Source organism: Lytechinus pictus, chromosome 10 (assembly GCF_037042905.1).
Source record: "Lytechinus pictus isolate F3 Inbred chromosome 10, Lp3.0, whole genome shotgun sequence".
NCBI lineage: Eukaryota > Metazoa > Echinodermata > Echinoidea > Temnopleuroida > Toxopneustidae > Lytechinus > Lytechinus pictus.
The window spans coordinates 23,792,708-23,811,664 of NC_087254.1; the positions used below are offsets into that span (position 1 = coordinate 23,792,708).

At 36.1% G+C, this 18,957-nt stretch overlaps 2 protein-coding genes across 3 annotated transcripts; one reads left to right on the forward strand and one right to left on the reverse strand.

Annotated features, from left to right (window-relative positions):
* Positions 1–2,261: 2,261 nt before the first annotated feature.
* Positions 2,262–14,840, forward strand: LOC129270002 (probable flavin-containing monoamine oxidase A). Of its 2 annotated transcripts, none has more exons than XM_064105632.1 (12): positions 2,262–2,522; positions 5,758–5,943; positions 6,374–6,461; positions 6,947–7,124; positions 7,663–7,777; positions 8,065–8,222; positions 8,626–8,806; positions 9,228–9,328; positions 9,788–9,958; positions 10,346–10,432; positions 11,576–11,673; positions 12,628–14,840. In XM_064105632.1, exons 2-12 carry the CDS (start codon positions 5,808–5,810, stop codon positions 12,932–12,934), a joined length of 1,620 nt encoding a protein of 539 aa, XP_063961702.1. In that variant the 5' UTR covers positions 2,262–2,522; positions 5,758–5,807; the 3' UTR covers positions 12,935–14,840. The 2 variants fall into 2 exon arrangements, with proteins under 2 accessions (XP_063961702.1, XP_063961703.1); XM_064105633.1 differs by having other exon boundaries at positions 2,263–2,480; positions 12,628–14,301.
* A 1,716-nt stretch (positions 14,841–16,556) lies between these two features.
* On the reverse strand, positions 16,557–18,119 carry LOC135155808 (ataxin-8-like). The gene is made up of 2 exons (XM_064106062.1): positions 18,114–18,119; positions 16,557–17,896 (listed from the first exon to the last, which is right to left on the reverse strand). The coding sequence occupies exons 1-2, from the start codon at positions 18,117–18,119 to the stop codon at positions 17,486–17,488; spliced, it is 417 nt and encodes a 138-aa protein (XP_063962132.1). The 3' UTR covers positions 16,557–17,485.
* Positions 18,120–18,957: the final 838 nt, after the last annotated feature.

Below are 18,957 nucleotides of genomic sequence, written 5' to 3' on the forward strand. Positions count from 1 at the left end.
ATGATTATATGAACATCTGGGTGGCACTTTTAAGGTTCCATAACAAACTGACTCAGGAATTCGGACTAAGACTGACATGTCATGCGGTCAGTGTGTAAACTCTCCTGTGAGTGTAACCCAGGGAGCTGGCCCGCGGGCCGGAGCTGGTGGTAGTAATGATACAGCACAAAAATGGAATCTGAATTACCTTGGAGAATAGGCGTTGTTCAGATTTAATAATATCAATCGTCAATGCCAATTAATCAAAGATTATCCGTTCAAACAAGGAAACATAGGAAATGATTGACATTTTACTACCATGAATCATGTCAACGCAGTTCAGCGGAACAACCAAAATACAGAGACTGAAGCTTTTGGTCTAGAGAATATCTAGATCTTGGTTGCTAACATCGACGGCCGACCCACTTGAGACTTTAGATTGTCGATGTCCGAAGCTAAGTAAACAAACTTTCAATACGTGATGCCGGGCTAGTCTGCAGACACAGACCCTGATTGGAACTTTGATCAACAAGTGTGCCTCCACGCAAAGACTAGCACATATAGTTAAGGTTTATATAACTCTATGTACAAAATTTGCTGAGAGAGCCTTCAGTACACAAGGCATGAGTAGTCTGCACAGTCAGACCCTTTACTCGAGTGAAGGGTTTGCCCAGCAATGCCGGGCCGGGATCGGGGGGGGGGGGGGGGGGGGGGCATAACCTAGCTGACCCCTGTAACCTGACTCGATCGGATCAATACAATTCAAAGTTCGTCTATAGAATTCCGAGAACGATATAGGCTATAACTAGGGTTTACATTAAAAACACTACGAATTATAAAAAAAGGTCATGAATATATATTCCCATAAAAACGTAATATTGTGCATTTCACTATAATTATAATGGAAGTAAGGCAAGTGAAAGGAGTGAAGAAATTAAGTAGAGGTAAAAAAATAACGCTTCGAGAGAGAGAGAGAGAGAGGGGGGGGGGTCAGATGAGAGCGGGAAATGATGAAAGAGTCAAAAGGAAATAGGGAGAAATTAAAAAAAAAAACATCGATCTAGAAAGAAATATATATGTAAATGAAATGCGATATAGCAATTAAAGGACAAAGCTGAAAAGAATGGAGAACCACTTTTACCCATATATAGAAGTATCAATAATATTAATCATGCGGCATGATAGAAAATTTAAACATTTTGCCAATACAATAGTAACCGGGAATAGTAATGAGGATCATTGTAGAAAATGAAACAAAACGGAATACAGAATTGTATATAGACGATTTGCAACGAAAGGCAAAAGAAATGTTTGATGAAGCAAAAATTAATAAAATGTTGTGAAGCAATGAGTAATGGGAGGAAGAAAGAGAGAAACGAATATTTGCAAATGGATAATATACAGCAACGATTAATGAGCATTTCCCAGCGTTTATCAGTGCTAGTATACTACTACCACTACTACGACTACTACTACTTCTACTATACTACTACTACTATACTACGACGGGTACTAGCACTGATAAACGCTGGAAAATGCTCATTATGATCGTTGTTGTATATCCATTACTAATTGCTTCACAACATTTCATTAATTTTTACTTCATCAAACATTTCTTTTGCCATTCGTTTCAAATCGTCTACAATTCTTTATTCCCTTTTGTCTCATTTTCTACAATGATCCGCTTTACTATTCCCGGTTACTATTGTATTGGCAAAATTTTTAATTTTTCTATCATGCCGCATGATTAATTATTGATACTTCTATAACATGGGTAAAAAATGGTTCTCCATGCTTTTCAGCTTTGTCCTTTGCTATATCACATTTCATTTTTATATATATATTTCTTTCTAGATCTCCCTTATGTTTGTTTTATTTCTCCCTATTTCCGTTTAACTCTGTCATCATCTCCCGCTCTCATCTGACTCTCTCTCCCCCTCTCATTCTCCCCCCCCCCTCTCTCTCTCTCTCTCGAAGCGTTATTTTTTTTACCTCTACCTAATTTCTTCACTCCTTTCACTTGCCTATAATAACTTCCATTATAATTACATTGAAATGCACATATCCTCTTAAAAATATTACGTTTTTATGATTCACAACCTTTTTTTATATTCGCAGTGTTTTGAATGTGAACCCTCGTTGTTCATTATAGCCTAATATCGTTCTCGCAGTTCTAGACGAACTTTGAATTGTATTGATCCGAGTCAGGTTCCAGGGGTCAGGTTAGCCCCCCCCCCCCCCTCACCCCCGGTCTCTCCTTGGCCCGGCATAGTAAGTTTGTTTACTTGGTCAATCTAAAGTCTAAAGTGGGTAGATGATCTATTATCATTTCAATGAAGCCTCATACCGATATAGAATGAAAACATTGGATTTGATAGCAGTTAGGCCTGGGGGGCCTGGGCAGCTACAACCATTTCCTATGTTTCCTTGTTTGAACGGATAATCTTTGATTAATTGGCATTGATTAATATTCAATCTGAACAACGCTTATATTCTCCAAGGTAATTCAGATTCCATTTTTGTGCTGTATCTACCACTCACAGGTAAGTTTACATAGATGGTACCTATACTGACCGCATACCATGATTTATGCAGTTTTTAGTCAGAATCCTGAGTCAGTTTGTCATGGACCTATCCACGGAGGATTATCTATTGTTACGGGGTGCTATTGCTCAGCACCCCCAGTAACAATAGAATAATCCTCCGTGGATAGGTCCATGCAGTTTGTCGCTCAGTATCCCTCAGTATATTAAACATGCTTACCTAAATGAATTAATTTACTGTGTATTGAGTGATTATGAATATGTACATTAAAATATGTGTGAGTGAGGATGGGATGAGGAGGATGTATATGTCACGCATTGATTTTTAACTGTTTAGATTCAGTTATATTTAATTCGGCTTATTTGCAATTATATATACGTTTTCCTTCCTGTGTTTTGTGTCCGGTTTCACGTCGTTCTATGTTTATCAGTTTTAACAACTAGTATTATTTGGCCTGAACCCGGGCCTGAACCATATCAGGGAAATGTGACTTCTTTGGCCTAAATTGCTGATTGGGATCTTTATGAACGTTCTTTTTCTCGCAAATTATACAAAATGCAATATTATATATAGATACATGTATACACCTGCAATATTAGATATATTGCATGTACAGGAAACTAAGCCGAATCCATTTAGGTCGTATATTTGTTATTCGACCTATATAGGGTAGTATATTATGTTTTGTATATTAGCTGCCCGTTTTGAAAGTTGCTTCAAATATTCATTTTTTTTAATATAGGTTTTCCAGGTCAAATGTCCGCAGATTGGAACCAATCGTCCATATACGTATTTCAAATGTCCGTGTACATAAACAAATGTCCGCATAAGAATATGGATGTCCGATTAGGGATTTCAAATGTCCATGTAGGTTCAAAGTGTCCATATCAAATATCCGATTAGGGAAACCAAAAGTCACAAGTCATATTAGGGAACTGAATGTCCAACTTAGAGAGAGTAATATCCCACTTGGGAAAACAAATGTTGTATAGGGATCTCAATTGTCCATAGTTTGAAATGTATATATATATTTTTTTTAAGATTATTTCATTTCATTTTATTTTTTTCTATTTTAAACATTTGCAATATTTTTGTTCCATACATCTTGATACATAATCAATGGAACTAGGAAAATTACAACAATCAAACAGGCCTGAAATGGAGGCTGCTGCTGTTTAGAAGGCTATTTGTTTATGAGGAGGCTGTTGGTTTAGGGTAATTTTTATCCAAATACGAGCATGGTGTCCAGCTAATGGTTGTGCACCGCCACCCCTTCGTAGCGGGGGGGGGGGGGGGGTGGTTGAAGTCCCATGCATTACAATGTGTAAGTGAATTTTTTATTTTTTTTATTTTTTTAACCCTTCCACAGGGGTCCTTTATTGAAATCACTATAATACATATTTTTTTGACAATACATGATTGAATAATTAACACAGTATATGACACACAAGTTGAATATGTACAATACAATATTCCATGAAATTGTCGTAACGTTTGTATAAAAAAGCAAAATCAAAGTGCAAAGGAAAGAAAAAATCCATACAAGATATATATATATATATATATATATATATATATGTATTTTAGAATGATATCTGAGAGACTTAATGTAATCAAGTAAAAGATGACCACCTTTTTATGAATTTCTTCTCTTTCAGATTTGTTTTATATATATACTTTTCCATACCATAATAAGAATTTATTTCAGACAAAATTTGGTCGAAAACTGGAAGACAGTGTTTGCATTTTGCTGCAAAAATTTATTTTCTAACGATTATAAAAATATAATTAAGAGCACCATTGTTGTTTATAATTAAGAGCACCATAGTTTGAAATAATGATAACTCGAACATGATATTTTCATATTTTTCATCTTTCTCTTTTTTCGTTTTTTTTTCCACTCAGCTTTCCCTTTCCCTTCCTGCTCTATTCATTTGTCAGGCAAGGGAGTTTGCCCCCCCCCTAGTTTAAAGAATTTGCTGAACTCCTTGATTTTATCCTTATTTTCTTTTCCCTTTTTTTTTTTGGGGGGGGGGAGGGGTGTATTGGCCCTGCATATTGTTGTCTCCGTCTTATTTATTTATTTTGTACACATCTATATATACATTTCTTCCCTTTTCATTCGATCCCCGCCCCAGTTTTGGGGCCGTTTATGTCTTGGTGGGATGGAGCGCCTTTTCTTATCAGTCAGGCTCTTTTCTCTTCCTATACCATTCATTCCACCTTTTTAATTTATCCTTCTCTACTCATTTGTTACAGGAAAATAAACAAATGTCATAATAGTGATTTAGATTGGCCTACGGGTGTAAAATGTTAGCATAACAACAATTTTCTTACATATTCTGTTGTTTATTTACCATTATTGTATTCCTTCCTCTACATACCGATCCCCACACAGCATGATCTACGGACAAACAATAGTTATGTCATCATTTTTCTATAATGATTCAATTTGGGTTTTATTAATATCTTTTTCATATCATTGTTGAATTACCTTGTTTTGGACCCTATAACTATATGACTACATTGTCATTGTTTATTGGGAACAAAATATTTAGACATAACAATCAATTTTAACGCATTTTCCTTTAAATAAATACGTTTTTTATGTTGCACTCTCGGTATGAAGCATGTTTTTTCTGCTAAACTTGCAATAGATTTTCAGGCATTTCTTTCCTTTTTCTTTTCAATAAACCATATTGTAATTGTTTTTACCATATTGTTTGAATAATCTTTACCTTTTGAACAGAATTTCGATATGTACATTTGTCATAAATTATAAGAAAATTTCAACCCCTTTCCAGCATCATCATCAAATGGACATTTGAATTACCTAAACGACATTTGATTTACCTATGTACGACTTGATGCCTTAATTTATGCATGATTATGTAACAATTATTGCTATTGAACGGATATTTTAATTCCCTATGGACATCTTATTTACCTATTCGGATATTTCATTTGCAAGATGGACATTTTGATTTACCATTGAAAATAAATTCTTTTGTGTGGACATTTGACTTCCCTAAGGACACGTTCTTCATCTTTTGGGACATAGGTCTGGCTAATGGGACATTTGAATTACCTAATCGGACACTTGCTCTGACACGGCGGACATTTGACCTGGAAAACCTATAGATCGATCGACTAATATAATATATATGCAATATTGTATTTCTTAACTGAATATTTCAGTTAACAAATACAATTTCATACAATCTATGCTTATAGTGGTGGAAGGTAAATCCCCGAGATCATCCAATCGTTGAAATTTCTTCAAGATGTCTGTGTCCAAAGAAGAAACTGATGGAGAATATGACGTCATCGTGATTGGGGCGGGGCTCTCTGGTCTTACAGCTGCGTATCACTTGAAAAGGACCGTCGAGGGATGTAAGGTTCTTGTGTTAGAAGCAAAAGGTTGGTAGTTCAAATCATTGACGTCCTGGAAGAGGTTTGTGGTGGCGGGGAGGGTGGCTCTCGCAGGGGTCGGGGTGGGGGTAATGGAGACCCCAAATAATGTCACTAAAGTTCTTGATAAATAATAGAAATGTATTTCTCAACATCCGATGTTTCATCTATTCCTTCAGTGTCTGCCTGATTATACTTTTTTGTTTGCGCATGTCTAAGTAATGACCCACTCGACAGTATAGAAAATGTGAATTCTGGCTCACTAATTGCTTCAGTTGCTGCACACCCTATGCACCCACTCAGTATGCATGGTATGCAAATTAAGCAACCTCGATATTTTTCCTCGTATCGCGGACCGATTTTGATTCTTTGTAGTAAATTCAACTTATTCAATCCATCAAGATCAAGCCAATTTCTTTCAAATGCATCTTTCTTACAGATAGGGTTGGAGGAAGGACTCTAACTGTTCCACTCAAATGCTCTAATGGGACAGACCAATGGGATTTAGGAGGGCAGTGGGTATGCAGGTATGAACACTATCGTTGGCCCTCACACACTATATGTAGAATAAAAAGGGCATTTCTAATCCCATCATGGGCGAATCTTTCAATTTTACTTCCGGAACAAAATATCTGGCCATTTTCCCTTCAACCAATAATATTGAATTTCAGTATACAGCCGCGTTATGAGCCTAAATCTTTGTTTGGAGCGGCCAGCCCTGACGTATTGGGCAAAATATCTTCAAAAATCCGAGTGAGCGAAAAGAGCAAACAAAGATTTGGACATTTTATAATTTTTTTTTTTACTGAGATTTAGAGATAGCATTCAGAATGTGATACAACATTTTACCATTTTCCTTTCCTTTTCTTTACCCCCTTGTTGTCTTAGTTGTAAATTTTTTTGGGGGCGTGGCTCCCAAGCCCCCTCCCCCCATCTGTACGACAGCGCTCAATCGAAAATAATATGGACATTAAATGTAATTCTCGGATGCATCTTTCTATTTCATTTTCAGAACACAGCATCATGTCCTTTGGCTTCTCAACGAACTTGGAATCGAGGTTTATCCTCAGAAATCCAACGGTACCAAACTCATTCAGAGTGGTAACAATGCAAAGATCAATACTTACCAAGGTGATATACCAGCTTTGCCTCTTCATGTTCTTCTTGATCTTCTTAACTTTGAAAGAAAGGTAATGCCATTGTATTCATGCTTATTCATTATGTCTAATTTGAATATTCGACTTCATTACATTTTGAATTTCCAACTTTGAAAAAGCTAATTATATGTATTATTTTGTCTCCATGATAACACATTATACTGTACGTAGAGCGCGCAAATTATTGGCCAATCAGAGGCTGATGAGACTGATAATTACAAAATAGTGTGTTCATACTAGGAACAAAGAAATGTGTCGTTTTAGGCAATCTGAAAAAGACTGGGAATTATATGTAACATATATATATCACATATATAATATATATGTATATATATGAAATAAAAGGGACTCTCTTTTTAATAATTTAATAATATCCCAATTATGACACACAACAAAATAAAATGATTAATTTGTTAGAAGGAAGAACAATCTACATTGATAATTGATAAAATGGTCAGATGATATTTGACATAAAAATCTTTGTCACAATTAAACATTACATAACTATGATTCTTCTTATCACCTCGATGGACGCGATCCAACGTCTGTCTGTTCCCAATTTATTTTGCAGACTGATGCACTTTCAAGAGAAATACCATGTGATGAGCCATGGAGAGCTAAACATGCAAATGATTATGATGGAATTACCTTCGAACAATTCCTTGCCAGAGAAACATGGACAGAAGGTGGGTTCATAAATCTCATTACTTTCGCCCAAATTTCATGTGGGGGCAAACTTGAAAAATAGATAAATAAAAAGTGAGAGGCTCAAAGATAGATAGAGAGAGAGAGAGAGGGAGAATGTTTTGATCGTTTTGAAATTAAGATCTAAATGGGCGATAGGCCCTTTATTTTATATTGTATTAAAAGCAGGTTTGACATAATTATTTTACCCTTTCCTTTCATTCTTCTTCTTTTCCTCGTTTTCTTTTTTCTTTTCTTTAACCGTGAAACTTTACGTTTATCGTTGTAGGGGCTAGGAACATGGTGAAAGGAGCCTTCGAAGTCGTCAATGGTTCTGGAGTGAGAGGTTACAGTGCCCTAAATTATCTATTTTATGTCAGTTCGGGTATTAGCAACCGAAGTCTCTACGACAACAAGAATTCTGGAGCACAGGAGGATAAAATAAAGGTAGGTCTCTACTGTACTGTCAAATGCCGAGCAACAACAACATATAAAGGTAATTTTTGTTATCTCGTTCGCTAGCCCAGTTCACCATGTTCGGCACCTCAAAATGTATTACCTGTTACTCCACTGGTATTGATATCATTTGGAAATATGGTCTACATCAGAACTTTAGAATGGACCAGGTTTTTTTTTTTTTTTTTTTTTTTTTGGGGGGGGGGGGCTGATTTTTAATGTTACAAGTAGGATATACCTTCAAAAACTTCATTGATATGGCTTCGTTACCTTCGTCAGTTACTTTTTTAGTAACGATACCTGGATTTTTTTTGTGATATTGACTTAATGACGCATCAGTATGATCATTACATACCTCTACATTTATATCTATCAAAATAATTAAATCTTATAGGGAGGGGCACAATCCATCAGCACTAAATTACGGGAAACTATTGGTCAATCCAATGTGCTACTTTCTGAACCAGTGGTCAGCGTCGATCAAAACTCAGGATCAACGGTCAAAGTTCGAACCCTCTCAGGAAAGTCTTTCTCCTGCAAATACATCGTCAACGCAATCCCAATGAACTGTTCAGGTAATATGCCCTTTATTTCAATTTGTGTCTTGTGATCAATTAGACCAACACTATTAGGCCCACACACCTGTTATTATCACCGTTATTTTTTGAAGGGTGGCGCTACAGCCTGGGCGACAGGTGCTACCACCCCTTCGTTAATGAGGTGAACCAGAAAGGGGAAGAAAAGAAGACGATGAAAGTGATGTCTTGGCCGTAGGCCTTAACTTCCTAATGCATGTTATTAGTTGAAAAATAAGTAACACCACCTCAAAAGCTAATTCAGACGAGTCTCCCTGACATGCAATAAGATTTCTCTGACAGTGTAGCCCCTATACTTGTTGTATGTGTCTGATTTGAATAATGCTATTACTATTTCGACTTACAGGTTAATCTCTCTCTTTCTCTCTTTCATTTTACTTGCCTCATCTTGAACATTCAGAAACTATCCAATACATACCCAAACCACCACTGAAACGCCAGATGCTTATGAGTTACACGAGAAGTGGAAACCTCTTAAAGTTTATTGCAACATACAAAACAGTGAGTTCTCCCGATTAGATATCATAGATTTTACGTTTATTCCAATGATTGGCAAATTTTTTAGATTAATTAAGAAATGACAACACTTTGTGGACCACTTGGAATTCAAATGGCTGAAAACGACACCAAGAAAAAAATACAGAGACATAAGATACTACACAATGATTGTGACGCATTTTGATGAGAAAAAGTTTTGCTTACTTCAGATGAATAATGTGTATAATATCCTATACAAAAGTTTTGGTGATGTACGTCGATTAACATTTCTTCCCATACTTTGAGTCATAATATAGCACAATGAAAATGTGAATAATAAAAATATATAGTTGACGAGATATGTAAGTTTCAACCCCACAAAATGTATAGGCCACACGTCTGCCATAAAATACATAACCAATAAGTGGGCGTTCTCTGATTCACTTGGAATAATTTTGTGAATATATTTTCTGTTTCTCGAAGGCATTTTGGCGTGACAAAGGATATTCTGGTGAGATTATTAACTCCTCGAATAATAGTCTTTCACCTAACGATGTAGGACCATTGATCTATGTTTGTGATGCTACATCGTGGAAAGGTAGCCCTGCCTTGGTGGGTTTTATCAACAACCCAATATATTGGAGCAACGTAGAGGTACGAGTAAAATCTAGCCGATCATCTCTCCATAGTAATTTTGTTTTCTTCACCACTTATTATTGCGTCATCATCTTATGCATACTCATAAGTCGTTTACATTGTTTCTGCCCAAGGACTCTTTTCCCCTTGGCGATATGAAATTTGATCCATGACAGTGGACAGTGTAGCCATTCATGTGTAGCCTCTTGCTGATCATCATGATCACGGTGGTTCGTTCCGCCCGTTAAAAAGAAAATAGCGGTGAAATGCAGATGCATATGTGCAATCATCCAAAGAGTATAGATCTAACCGATGGAATGTCTAGGGTTAAGCTAATAAAGTTGTTTTGTTAGAAATGATAATAAATTCATCTCATCTTTGGCCTGCATATTACTTCTTTGATAGGATCAGGATAGGAGAAGTGCTATTCTGAAGCATCTAGAAAGATTCCTGGGATCTGAAGCTTTGACACCGATTGATTTCAGGGAAAAGGTAAATACTAATTATGAAACTTCTTAACTTGGCCTGACAGCTATCAACATGGGCCAACTGCTGGCGATATCTCAGTAGCTATAATCATCGAACCACCACCAGCATTTCAATACAACACTGCCTTCATCCCACCGCTGCCACCACTGCAATAGATCCCACTGCTGCCGCATCCCAATAGATCTCACTGCTGCCACCATCTCAGTAGATCACATTGCTGGAACATCCCAATAGATCCCACTGCTGCCACCATCTCAATAGATCCTACCACTGCCACATCTCAATAGATCCCACTGCTACTATCATCCCAATAGATCCCACTGCAGCCACCATCTCAGATCAATGGATCTTACCACTGCCACCGTAATAGATCCCATTGCTGCTATCATCCCAATAGATCCCACTTCTGCCACCATCTCAATAGATTCCACTGCTCCCATTATCCCAATAGATCCTACCACTGCCACATCTCAATAGATCCCACTGCTGCTGCCATTATCCCAATAGATCCCACTGCTGCCATTATCCAAATAGATCCCACTGCTGCCACCATCCCAATAGATTCCACTGCTCCCATTATCCCAATAGATCCTACCACTGCCACATCTCAATAGATCCCACTGCTGCTGCTATCATCCCAATAGATACCACTGCTGCCACCATATCAATAGATCCAAGGAGATTTAAACTGTTTAAATCTCCTTGATAGATCCCACTTCAGCCACTATCTTAATAGATCCCACTGGTACCACAATCTTAATAGTTCCAATCGCTACTACCATCATAATGTACTCTAATTAGATAATTGCCCAATGTTTAATCAAATGTATTATTATGGTGTAATATTTTATATTAAAACTTTAATCTTTAAGATTAATGAAAAAATAATGCACAGGTTAAAATTATATAAATCTATCTCATTCCTTATATCTTTCACCATAAGAACACATTTTAATAATTGTTCACAAGTCAAATACATCATAATATATTAATAAAAAATATATATGCTTGTTCTACTGTGAGAATGTTATAGAATATTGAATAGAACTGAAATTGATTTCACATTTATAAAATGAAGATATATTCCTCAAACATGATGACATTACACAGATGGAGTCATCATAATTGTATTTTTCATGTAAATAGCATTGGGCTGATGAACCTTACAATGGAGGGTGTCCAGTCAATGTGATGATGACGGGTGCTGCTGAATACTGGGATGAAATCAGATTGCCTTTTGATCGGCAAGTATACCAATCACTAAGTTAATACTCTGTAATCATGATTGTACTTTAGGCATTTGTGAGTTGACTCCTTCCAATCTCTTGATCAATATTTACATCGATAATTACAGCCTCGTGATATTTTTATCATGCATAGATATCCTGAGGGAGTGTTGTTTGTTCTTTACAATTCATCAAACAATAATTATCTAGACATATGTCTATGATTGAAATATATAATTATCATTCTGAATTAGGAAAAAGACCGCTTTAGCCAAGGAATGGGACCATAATTAAATTTATCTTAAAGTAAAATAGCATGGTTCATAATATTCGACACACAGGTTCTTCCAAAACCAATGTTGTCCAAATTTAACTGTGTTTTTTTTTCTTAATAAGTATCATGTGTGGGAGGGCACTATCATATCATATCGAACTAATACTCCCTGTAACCGGCGGTCTGCTTCACGAAGCAATCAGTGATTTACACTTGCAAGTATTTGAAGGAGCTTATAACAATCAATAGTCAGTAAAAAAATCACTGATGATATGGTCCCCATGTCATCATTTCATGAAGTTTGTCAGCACTGACAAGCTGTCATTTTCTGTAGGTTAATACCTAGTTCCTACTCACTGTCACAATTCAAATGGCGGTCTTAATTGTAGTGATCTTATCAGATAGAATCAGATCAGTTGTGGCAATTGTATTGATTGTTAAAAAAAATTGAAATATTTTTGTAATCAGATTAATAGGAAAGGCCAATCTTGGCATTCATAAAGGATCGCACAACAGTGGGAAGGAGGTATCAACTAGTAACTATAGGAGACCAGTGACTCAGCAAATCACAAGGAAGGATTTCACTGAAATTGTCAATGCTGACAAACACCCCCTAGTTGTCCCTGAATGTAGTCTAATATAGGAATTTTATAATTCAGTACTCAAAGGGTTAACATCACATTGGACCTTCATTTCAGAGTACATTGGGCAGGTACGGAGACGGCCACACACTGGATGGGGTACCTGAGTGGCGCTGTGCAGTCTGGTCTAAGAGCTGCAGATGAGGTAGTCAACAGGCTAGGAGTCTCTGAGGAAACCAGGAACAACAGTTCAGACCTTCTCAAGTCACTTGACAGTCCTGGAGATGATGAACGGAGATCAACGGTTGGCTGGACGAGTCAAGGATTGGTGTGGGTGTGGACCTTTGGGAAGGTTGGGCTGGGGTTGGGTTTAGCTGGGCTGGTAGGTGCTGGAGTTCAGGCATGGATTCAAGGCCATGGTTAAGTATTCACAAAGCGATTTCTGAGTGATGGTGGAAATCACTGCTAAGACGGTTAATTAAATACTACTCTTCTCATTTTCAGTAGGATTCGACTATCGACAATCAACTAAGATATAGATCAGGTGATGGATCAAGAGTCACATAAAGGGGCATGTACATGTATACTCTCCCTTGGCTCAAAATTGTCAAAATGTCACAAAAACCATGCAAAGGTACGAAGTTACAGGCAAAGATATGGTTGGGACATTGAACTGTGATATTTGTTTAGAATTGTCAAGCTAAATAAGAAATGAATAAACAAATTAAAAATGAATAAGTAGTATTTTATAGTTAATGCTTCACATGTTGACATTTGCCAGCAATAGTTGTTTGCGATCAGAACTAATCATTCTAACTTGATATTGATATCTTAAAAAGTAAAATATAAGATTATTTAAGGACGTGGTTACACCGAATATACAAAATGAATGTCAACTATGCAATTTACCAACTCTTGAGGAAAGGAGACTAGCACTGTGAAGTAAATTTGAAAAATCATTTGCAAATCACCCAGCGGAAATTCCTGATATCATCACCCATCGATGTGACGACGGATATAATCCACCCGGGTACTATAAAAATGTCCCCCAAACCCATTATCCCAATACATATTCCTGACTTTGGATGGTTTTGAGTGATTTTAATGTAATAAAGTGCCATATTTCCCACCAATTGAACGTAAAAAAAAATTATGGTCATCTGATAGAAGAAGTTGTTAACATTCATTTCAGGGGGACGGAAATTCTATCTGAATCAATGCTTGTCTTTGATACACATTTGTTTGTGAAAAAAGGGTATGATACAGGGAATTCTGCGTGTTATAAGGGTGCGCGCGTGCAGCGAGGACCTTCTGTCCGCTAGTTTTCCATAAGTTTGATTCTTACTGAATTTGTTCATATTAATAGCTGTTTTTCATGTTTGATTGCCATTATTTGTACATCGACACATTTTTAAATTGAATAAGATGCATATTGATAAATGGAATTATGCTATTAAGTTTATTGTACATAAATACATTGAAAATGATAACATCAGAGAGGGACTTACATAGTTCCACTACCCCCCCCCCCCAAAAAAAAAAAAGGAAAATGAAAGGGAAAGGGAAAATGGTGCCATGAAAACTGATAATTGCCCTTGAAGAAAGATGTTGTATATACAGAATTCAATTTTTAGCTCAGTGGAAATCTTTTCGCATTAAAACAGATTCTTTATTACGATCCATTCTGTATTATACCAAATAGGATTTTTTTTAAAAATGTACAGAAAATAACTACGCAAGTCTGTCATAAACATTTTGTTGGTTCAAGAATATAGAAAATCTTTACCAATTAAGTGTAAGTTTCTGGAAGATTTTTTTTCTGTCTTTGTTTTAATATGTAGTCATAAGCTATCATAAATATTGCATTGAATACCCTGCCTGAATTTCGGCATTCCAGAATGAAATAGATTAGCCTAAATCCTATATGAGTGCGCAACAACCAAGCAAGTATTATGGAAACATCAAAGTTGTATAGAGCTATGATTTGGTCCATACAAGGAAATACTTAGGTACACTGTAAAAACGGTGGTGTTAAAACTGACACCAGTTGGTGTTAATAGAGGACCACACCCTGAGGTGTTAAAATTACACCATAGAGATTGAACATAACACCAAAGAGTGTAAATATAACAACCAAATGTGTTGTAATAACACCTATAGGTGTTAAACTAACACTGTCCATTTAACACCGGTGTAAAATAACTGGTGTGGTCCTCTATGTACACCGGTTAACACCACTGTTTTTGCTGTGTATGATTATAATTGATGATAAAGTGCAAAGAAGAGTGCAGTGTGATGAGTTTTATGAAGTAAAAATAGTTCTTATTGCTACTTTTTGCTTTAACCACTGCAGTTTTATTTTATGTCCCAGAGCTTGTCACTTATACAAACATTTTTTTCATTTTAATTTTATTTAATTTTATACTTTATTTTGTATTTCAAGTTTGTTTTTAAAGTTGAAGTACAATTTAAAAAGAGTCTGGCTAAACTAAGCAGTCTACCTTGTAATTATGTGTCCTTTTCTTTACATAACACCCAAGGAATCACATGCGATAGGTCATGAAAAGGAGTTCACAATAACCCACCCACCCCTCTATCATACATGGATAATATAGAAAATATATGAAAAAATATTTAGCTAACCCACATTGACGAAAAGAAATCCATAAATAAGAATATTTATATCTTTTAAGACTCATGTTTATTCCTTTTCTTGTCTTGACGAGTCATTTACATGATAATATTGCAAGTTGATCCCTACATGCTTCAAGAATACATGTACACTAGTCCACATGAATATATTTAATCAATATAATATCCAACTTGTTTTCTGGATTTGTTACATATATTAGATATTATCATACACTGATTGAACAAAGAAATTTTACTGATTATTTAAAATATATTTAATAATATCAATATATTTCATTACACATTCATATGTTAAAACATGAGGAAGTTATTTTGTAAACCAATATATCTAAAATCTATCTGTTTATTTTTATCCGAGAAAATTGATGAATAATCTTATTGTCAACCACTCAACTCCGTATACAAAGAGACCAATTTTAGGCTTTCACCCATCTTATCTTTTAAATTCTTCATGCTTGATATTCTTAATCCCGCAATATACATACTACAATAAACTTATATATCTGGTAAAAACGTCTCTACCAAACTAAACCACTTATGTCAGCTTGCTTCATACATGTAATATATATTAGCAGCGTAGAAGTAAAAACTTTCAGTTGATTTATTTTGGTACCTAGACAAGCAAAACCCAAACATTTTAAACTTTGGCAAATAATTAGAAATAACAATCAGGTAAACAATAGAAAATATCCACAATTTACAACATTTACAAAGCACTTTTACTTGAACATAGCTACCACAAGCATACCGTTTTATTTTCATGCTAGAATATTGCTGTGCCTTGTGAAATGCGCAAATATTCCTACACCACAGACTAAGCCACATACACTACATGTTGACAGTCTATTTCATTTACATGTATATAGAAGATATTGTGGATTACCTGTGATTATTTCAATTTGAGATATCTAGATTCTTTGACTTCAACTCATGTGTTTACACCATTTCTAGGTAGTAAAATTAATTCTCTTTCAAATGGAAAAGTTAATGGCCATAACAAAACAGTATGATTCAATTTCCAAATATTAGCTCAGATTTTTCACTTACGAAACACATTTATCATTACTACCATATCAGTATATGAGAATGTAAAATTATAATTCATAAACCACTACTCATATATTTATAAAACTTTATGTTTACAGTTACAGACTGAGCTTTTTTTTCAAAATGTTAACAGAACTTTGAACTTAGAAAAAGAGTGTTGGGGGGGGGGTTGAGCAATTGTTGACACATAACATTACAGTGCCACTGCTCTCTCTGCAATCTGCTTGTTATACACATATGATATATACTTTGGATAGATCAAAATATAATAATGGATGAAATATATAACTCTGCTTTGGACAAAAAAATATAATCAGGTATATGTTCATGGTCTACCATAGATTTATGATTAATGTACAAATATACCAGGCTTCGAAACGGCACAGTGGGGAATTATTCATCCGAAGTTGGCCTGGCAATTAATATTGCCAGCCCAACCAAGGACTGAATGATTCCCACTAATACTTAAAAAAAAATTGTTTTATATCCCTTCTTAAAGTATGAACAACAAATTTTGGTAATATTGTCCTAGCTGGTCAGCATTCCCATTCTGGACCAAATTTGTTCCACCACTGCACTCAGCCAAACCTGATCAGTATCTATGCTGCTACATTGCAAGGGCTGCCCACTAGATAAAACTAACTGTTGCACCATGCCCAAGACAAGGTGAGAGCTTTAAATAGTTTTTAATATTTTTTTCCAGACCAGAAGTTTACATAGCGAAAGGTTATCTATTATCACCAACCAATAATTCAGAATACTCATGAGTATTAATGGAAGGGATATAGTATGAATTATGAGTGATTTCTTTGTCACAGTACAAGTGGCATTTTTGTAACAAGATAGAAGGGAAGAAAAATAGGGAAAGAAAGAGCGAACATGAGACGAGTACAATTATTCTTCAGAACGAAGATGAATAAGAATGCTTACACAAAATAACTGATGAGATTTCCTTGAACTATTATTCGAAAGAAATCAATGTGTCCTCACGTTGCTGCTGAGGAGGGGGCTGTTGCATGCCAGGGGGTGGTTGCTGTTGTTATTGCATACCAGGGGGAACCATCTGCTGCATGCCACCTGCACCCATCATCTGTTGCTGGCCCTGTGGTTGATATTGTTGTGGCGCTGGAGATCCATATTGACCTTGTGGTGGAACTTGCCCTTGTGGTGGCACCTGCCCTTGTGGTGGCACTTGCGCTTGTGGCGGTACCTGGCCTTGCGGTAGAGCACTGGCCATAGCTTGCATGTTGTAGGGGTTGCCTGCTTGTGGCTGGTATTATGGTTGCTGTTGTTGCTGCGGTGGCGGCTGCTGCTGCTGCCGATAGTCAAGCGATGAGTGAGGTGACCCGAAGCTCTGATTCATGCTACCAGGTTGAGGCTGCGTTTGTTGCTGCTGTTGTTGCTGCTGGGGAGGAGCACCATATTGCCCAGTAGGATAGCCTCCACCACCAGCCATTGGTTGCTGAAATTGTTGCTGCTGCTGTTGGGGTGGCATTTGTTGTGGTGGTGGTGGTGCGGGCTGTTGCTGTTGTTGGAGCGGTACCTGGTAGCCTGAAGGAGGTTGGTTGTAACCCACCTGGGTGGTTGGCTGGCCAGCATCCATCTGGGTGATAGGAGGGGGCGGACCATTGGGGTAACTCCCCTGGGGTGGGGCCATCCCATAGGGGGCATGGGAAGGGGACCCATACTGTAAAATAAAATAACAAAAAGTCAATTAAATGGACCGAGGTCTTCTTGCAAGTCAATGTTTGTCAAATTTCACCCCAAACTTAATTAAACCAAACTAGATAGACATATTATTTGTGTGTGATGCAAAAAAGTCAATATGATTGTTAAAAAAATTGAAATTTCTTTCTCATGAAATACAGAGCATATGAAACTGACTGAATATAGTGTCAAATTACCTCCATGTGTATTGATTATGAACATTTGTATATTATATTTCCTATTCGTATCGTTTTAATCAATTTGAGATTTCCATATTTTACTTGTACATATGTATTTTTAATGGAAATAAATGAATGAAATGAAAAATTTATTATCACAAAGTCATATTTCAAATGTACCTTATAAAAGCTACACAATATCCGCAATAAAGATGACACACGCACATAACATAGAATGACCCCATAAACTGCAAAAATAAATTTCTTATGAATATGGAAAAATAAACCTATAATACTTACAGACTGAATAATCAAAATTAAGGAGATTGTAGGTATAGTCCCAGCATGTGATTTGCTTCTATTATCATGATTATCACGATAATTCAAGAAATCTATATAGGTATACCATGGAATGGTTATAGAGCGATGCAGATAAATAGTTTGCGAAGGAGGAATATTTATTGGAAATTATTCTTCAAAAGGAATATTATAGATTCCAATTGTCAAAATTGAAGTATTGCATGCATATAGTGTTTTGAGCCGCATACCGATGGATTTTGCTATTTTCTTCTCTCTTTTAAATAAATTTGACTTCAAACATCGGCATTTTTGTCACACCATTAACAACAAATACATCCGTCTATATATACTATATTCAAATCGGATAAAGTGTGACTTTTAAAGGGGAATGAAACCTTTGGAACAAGTAAGCTTCTGTCGAAACAGAAAAATCAAAGAATAAGAACAAAAAAAGTTTGAGAAAAATCGGACAAAAATAATGAGAAAGTTACGAGCATTTGTATATTGCAATCACTAATGCTATGGAGATCCTCCCATTGGCAATGTGATAAGGATGTGTGAT

Excerpts from the sequence above, each read along its gene's own strand:
- LOC129270002 (XM_064105632.1), top strand. The coding sequence starts at position 5,808 with ATGTCTGTGTCCAAAGAAGAAACTGATGGAGAATATGACGTCATCGTG. Across the intron at positions 8,807-9,227 it reads AATCCCAATGAACTGTTCAG|AAACTATCCAATACATACCC; the intron begins GTAATATGCCCT and ends TTGAACATTCAG. Across the intron at positions 9,959-10,345 it reads TATATTGGAGCAACGTAGAG|GATCAGGATAGGAGAAGTGC; the intron begins GTACGAGTAAAA and ends CTTCTTTGATAG.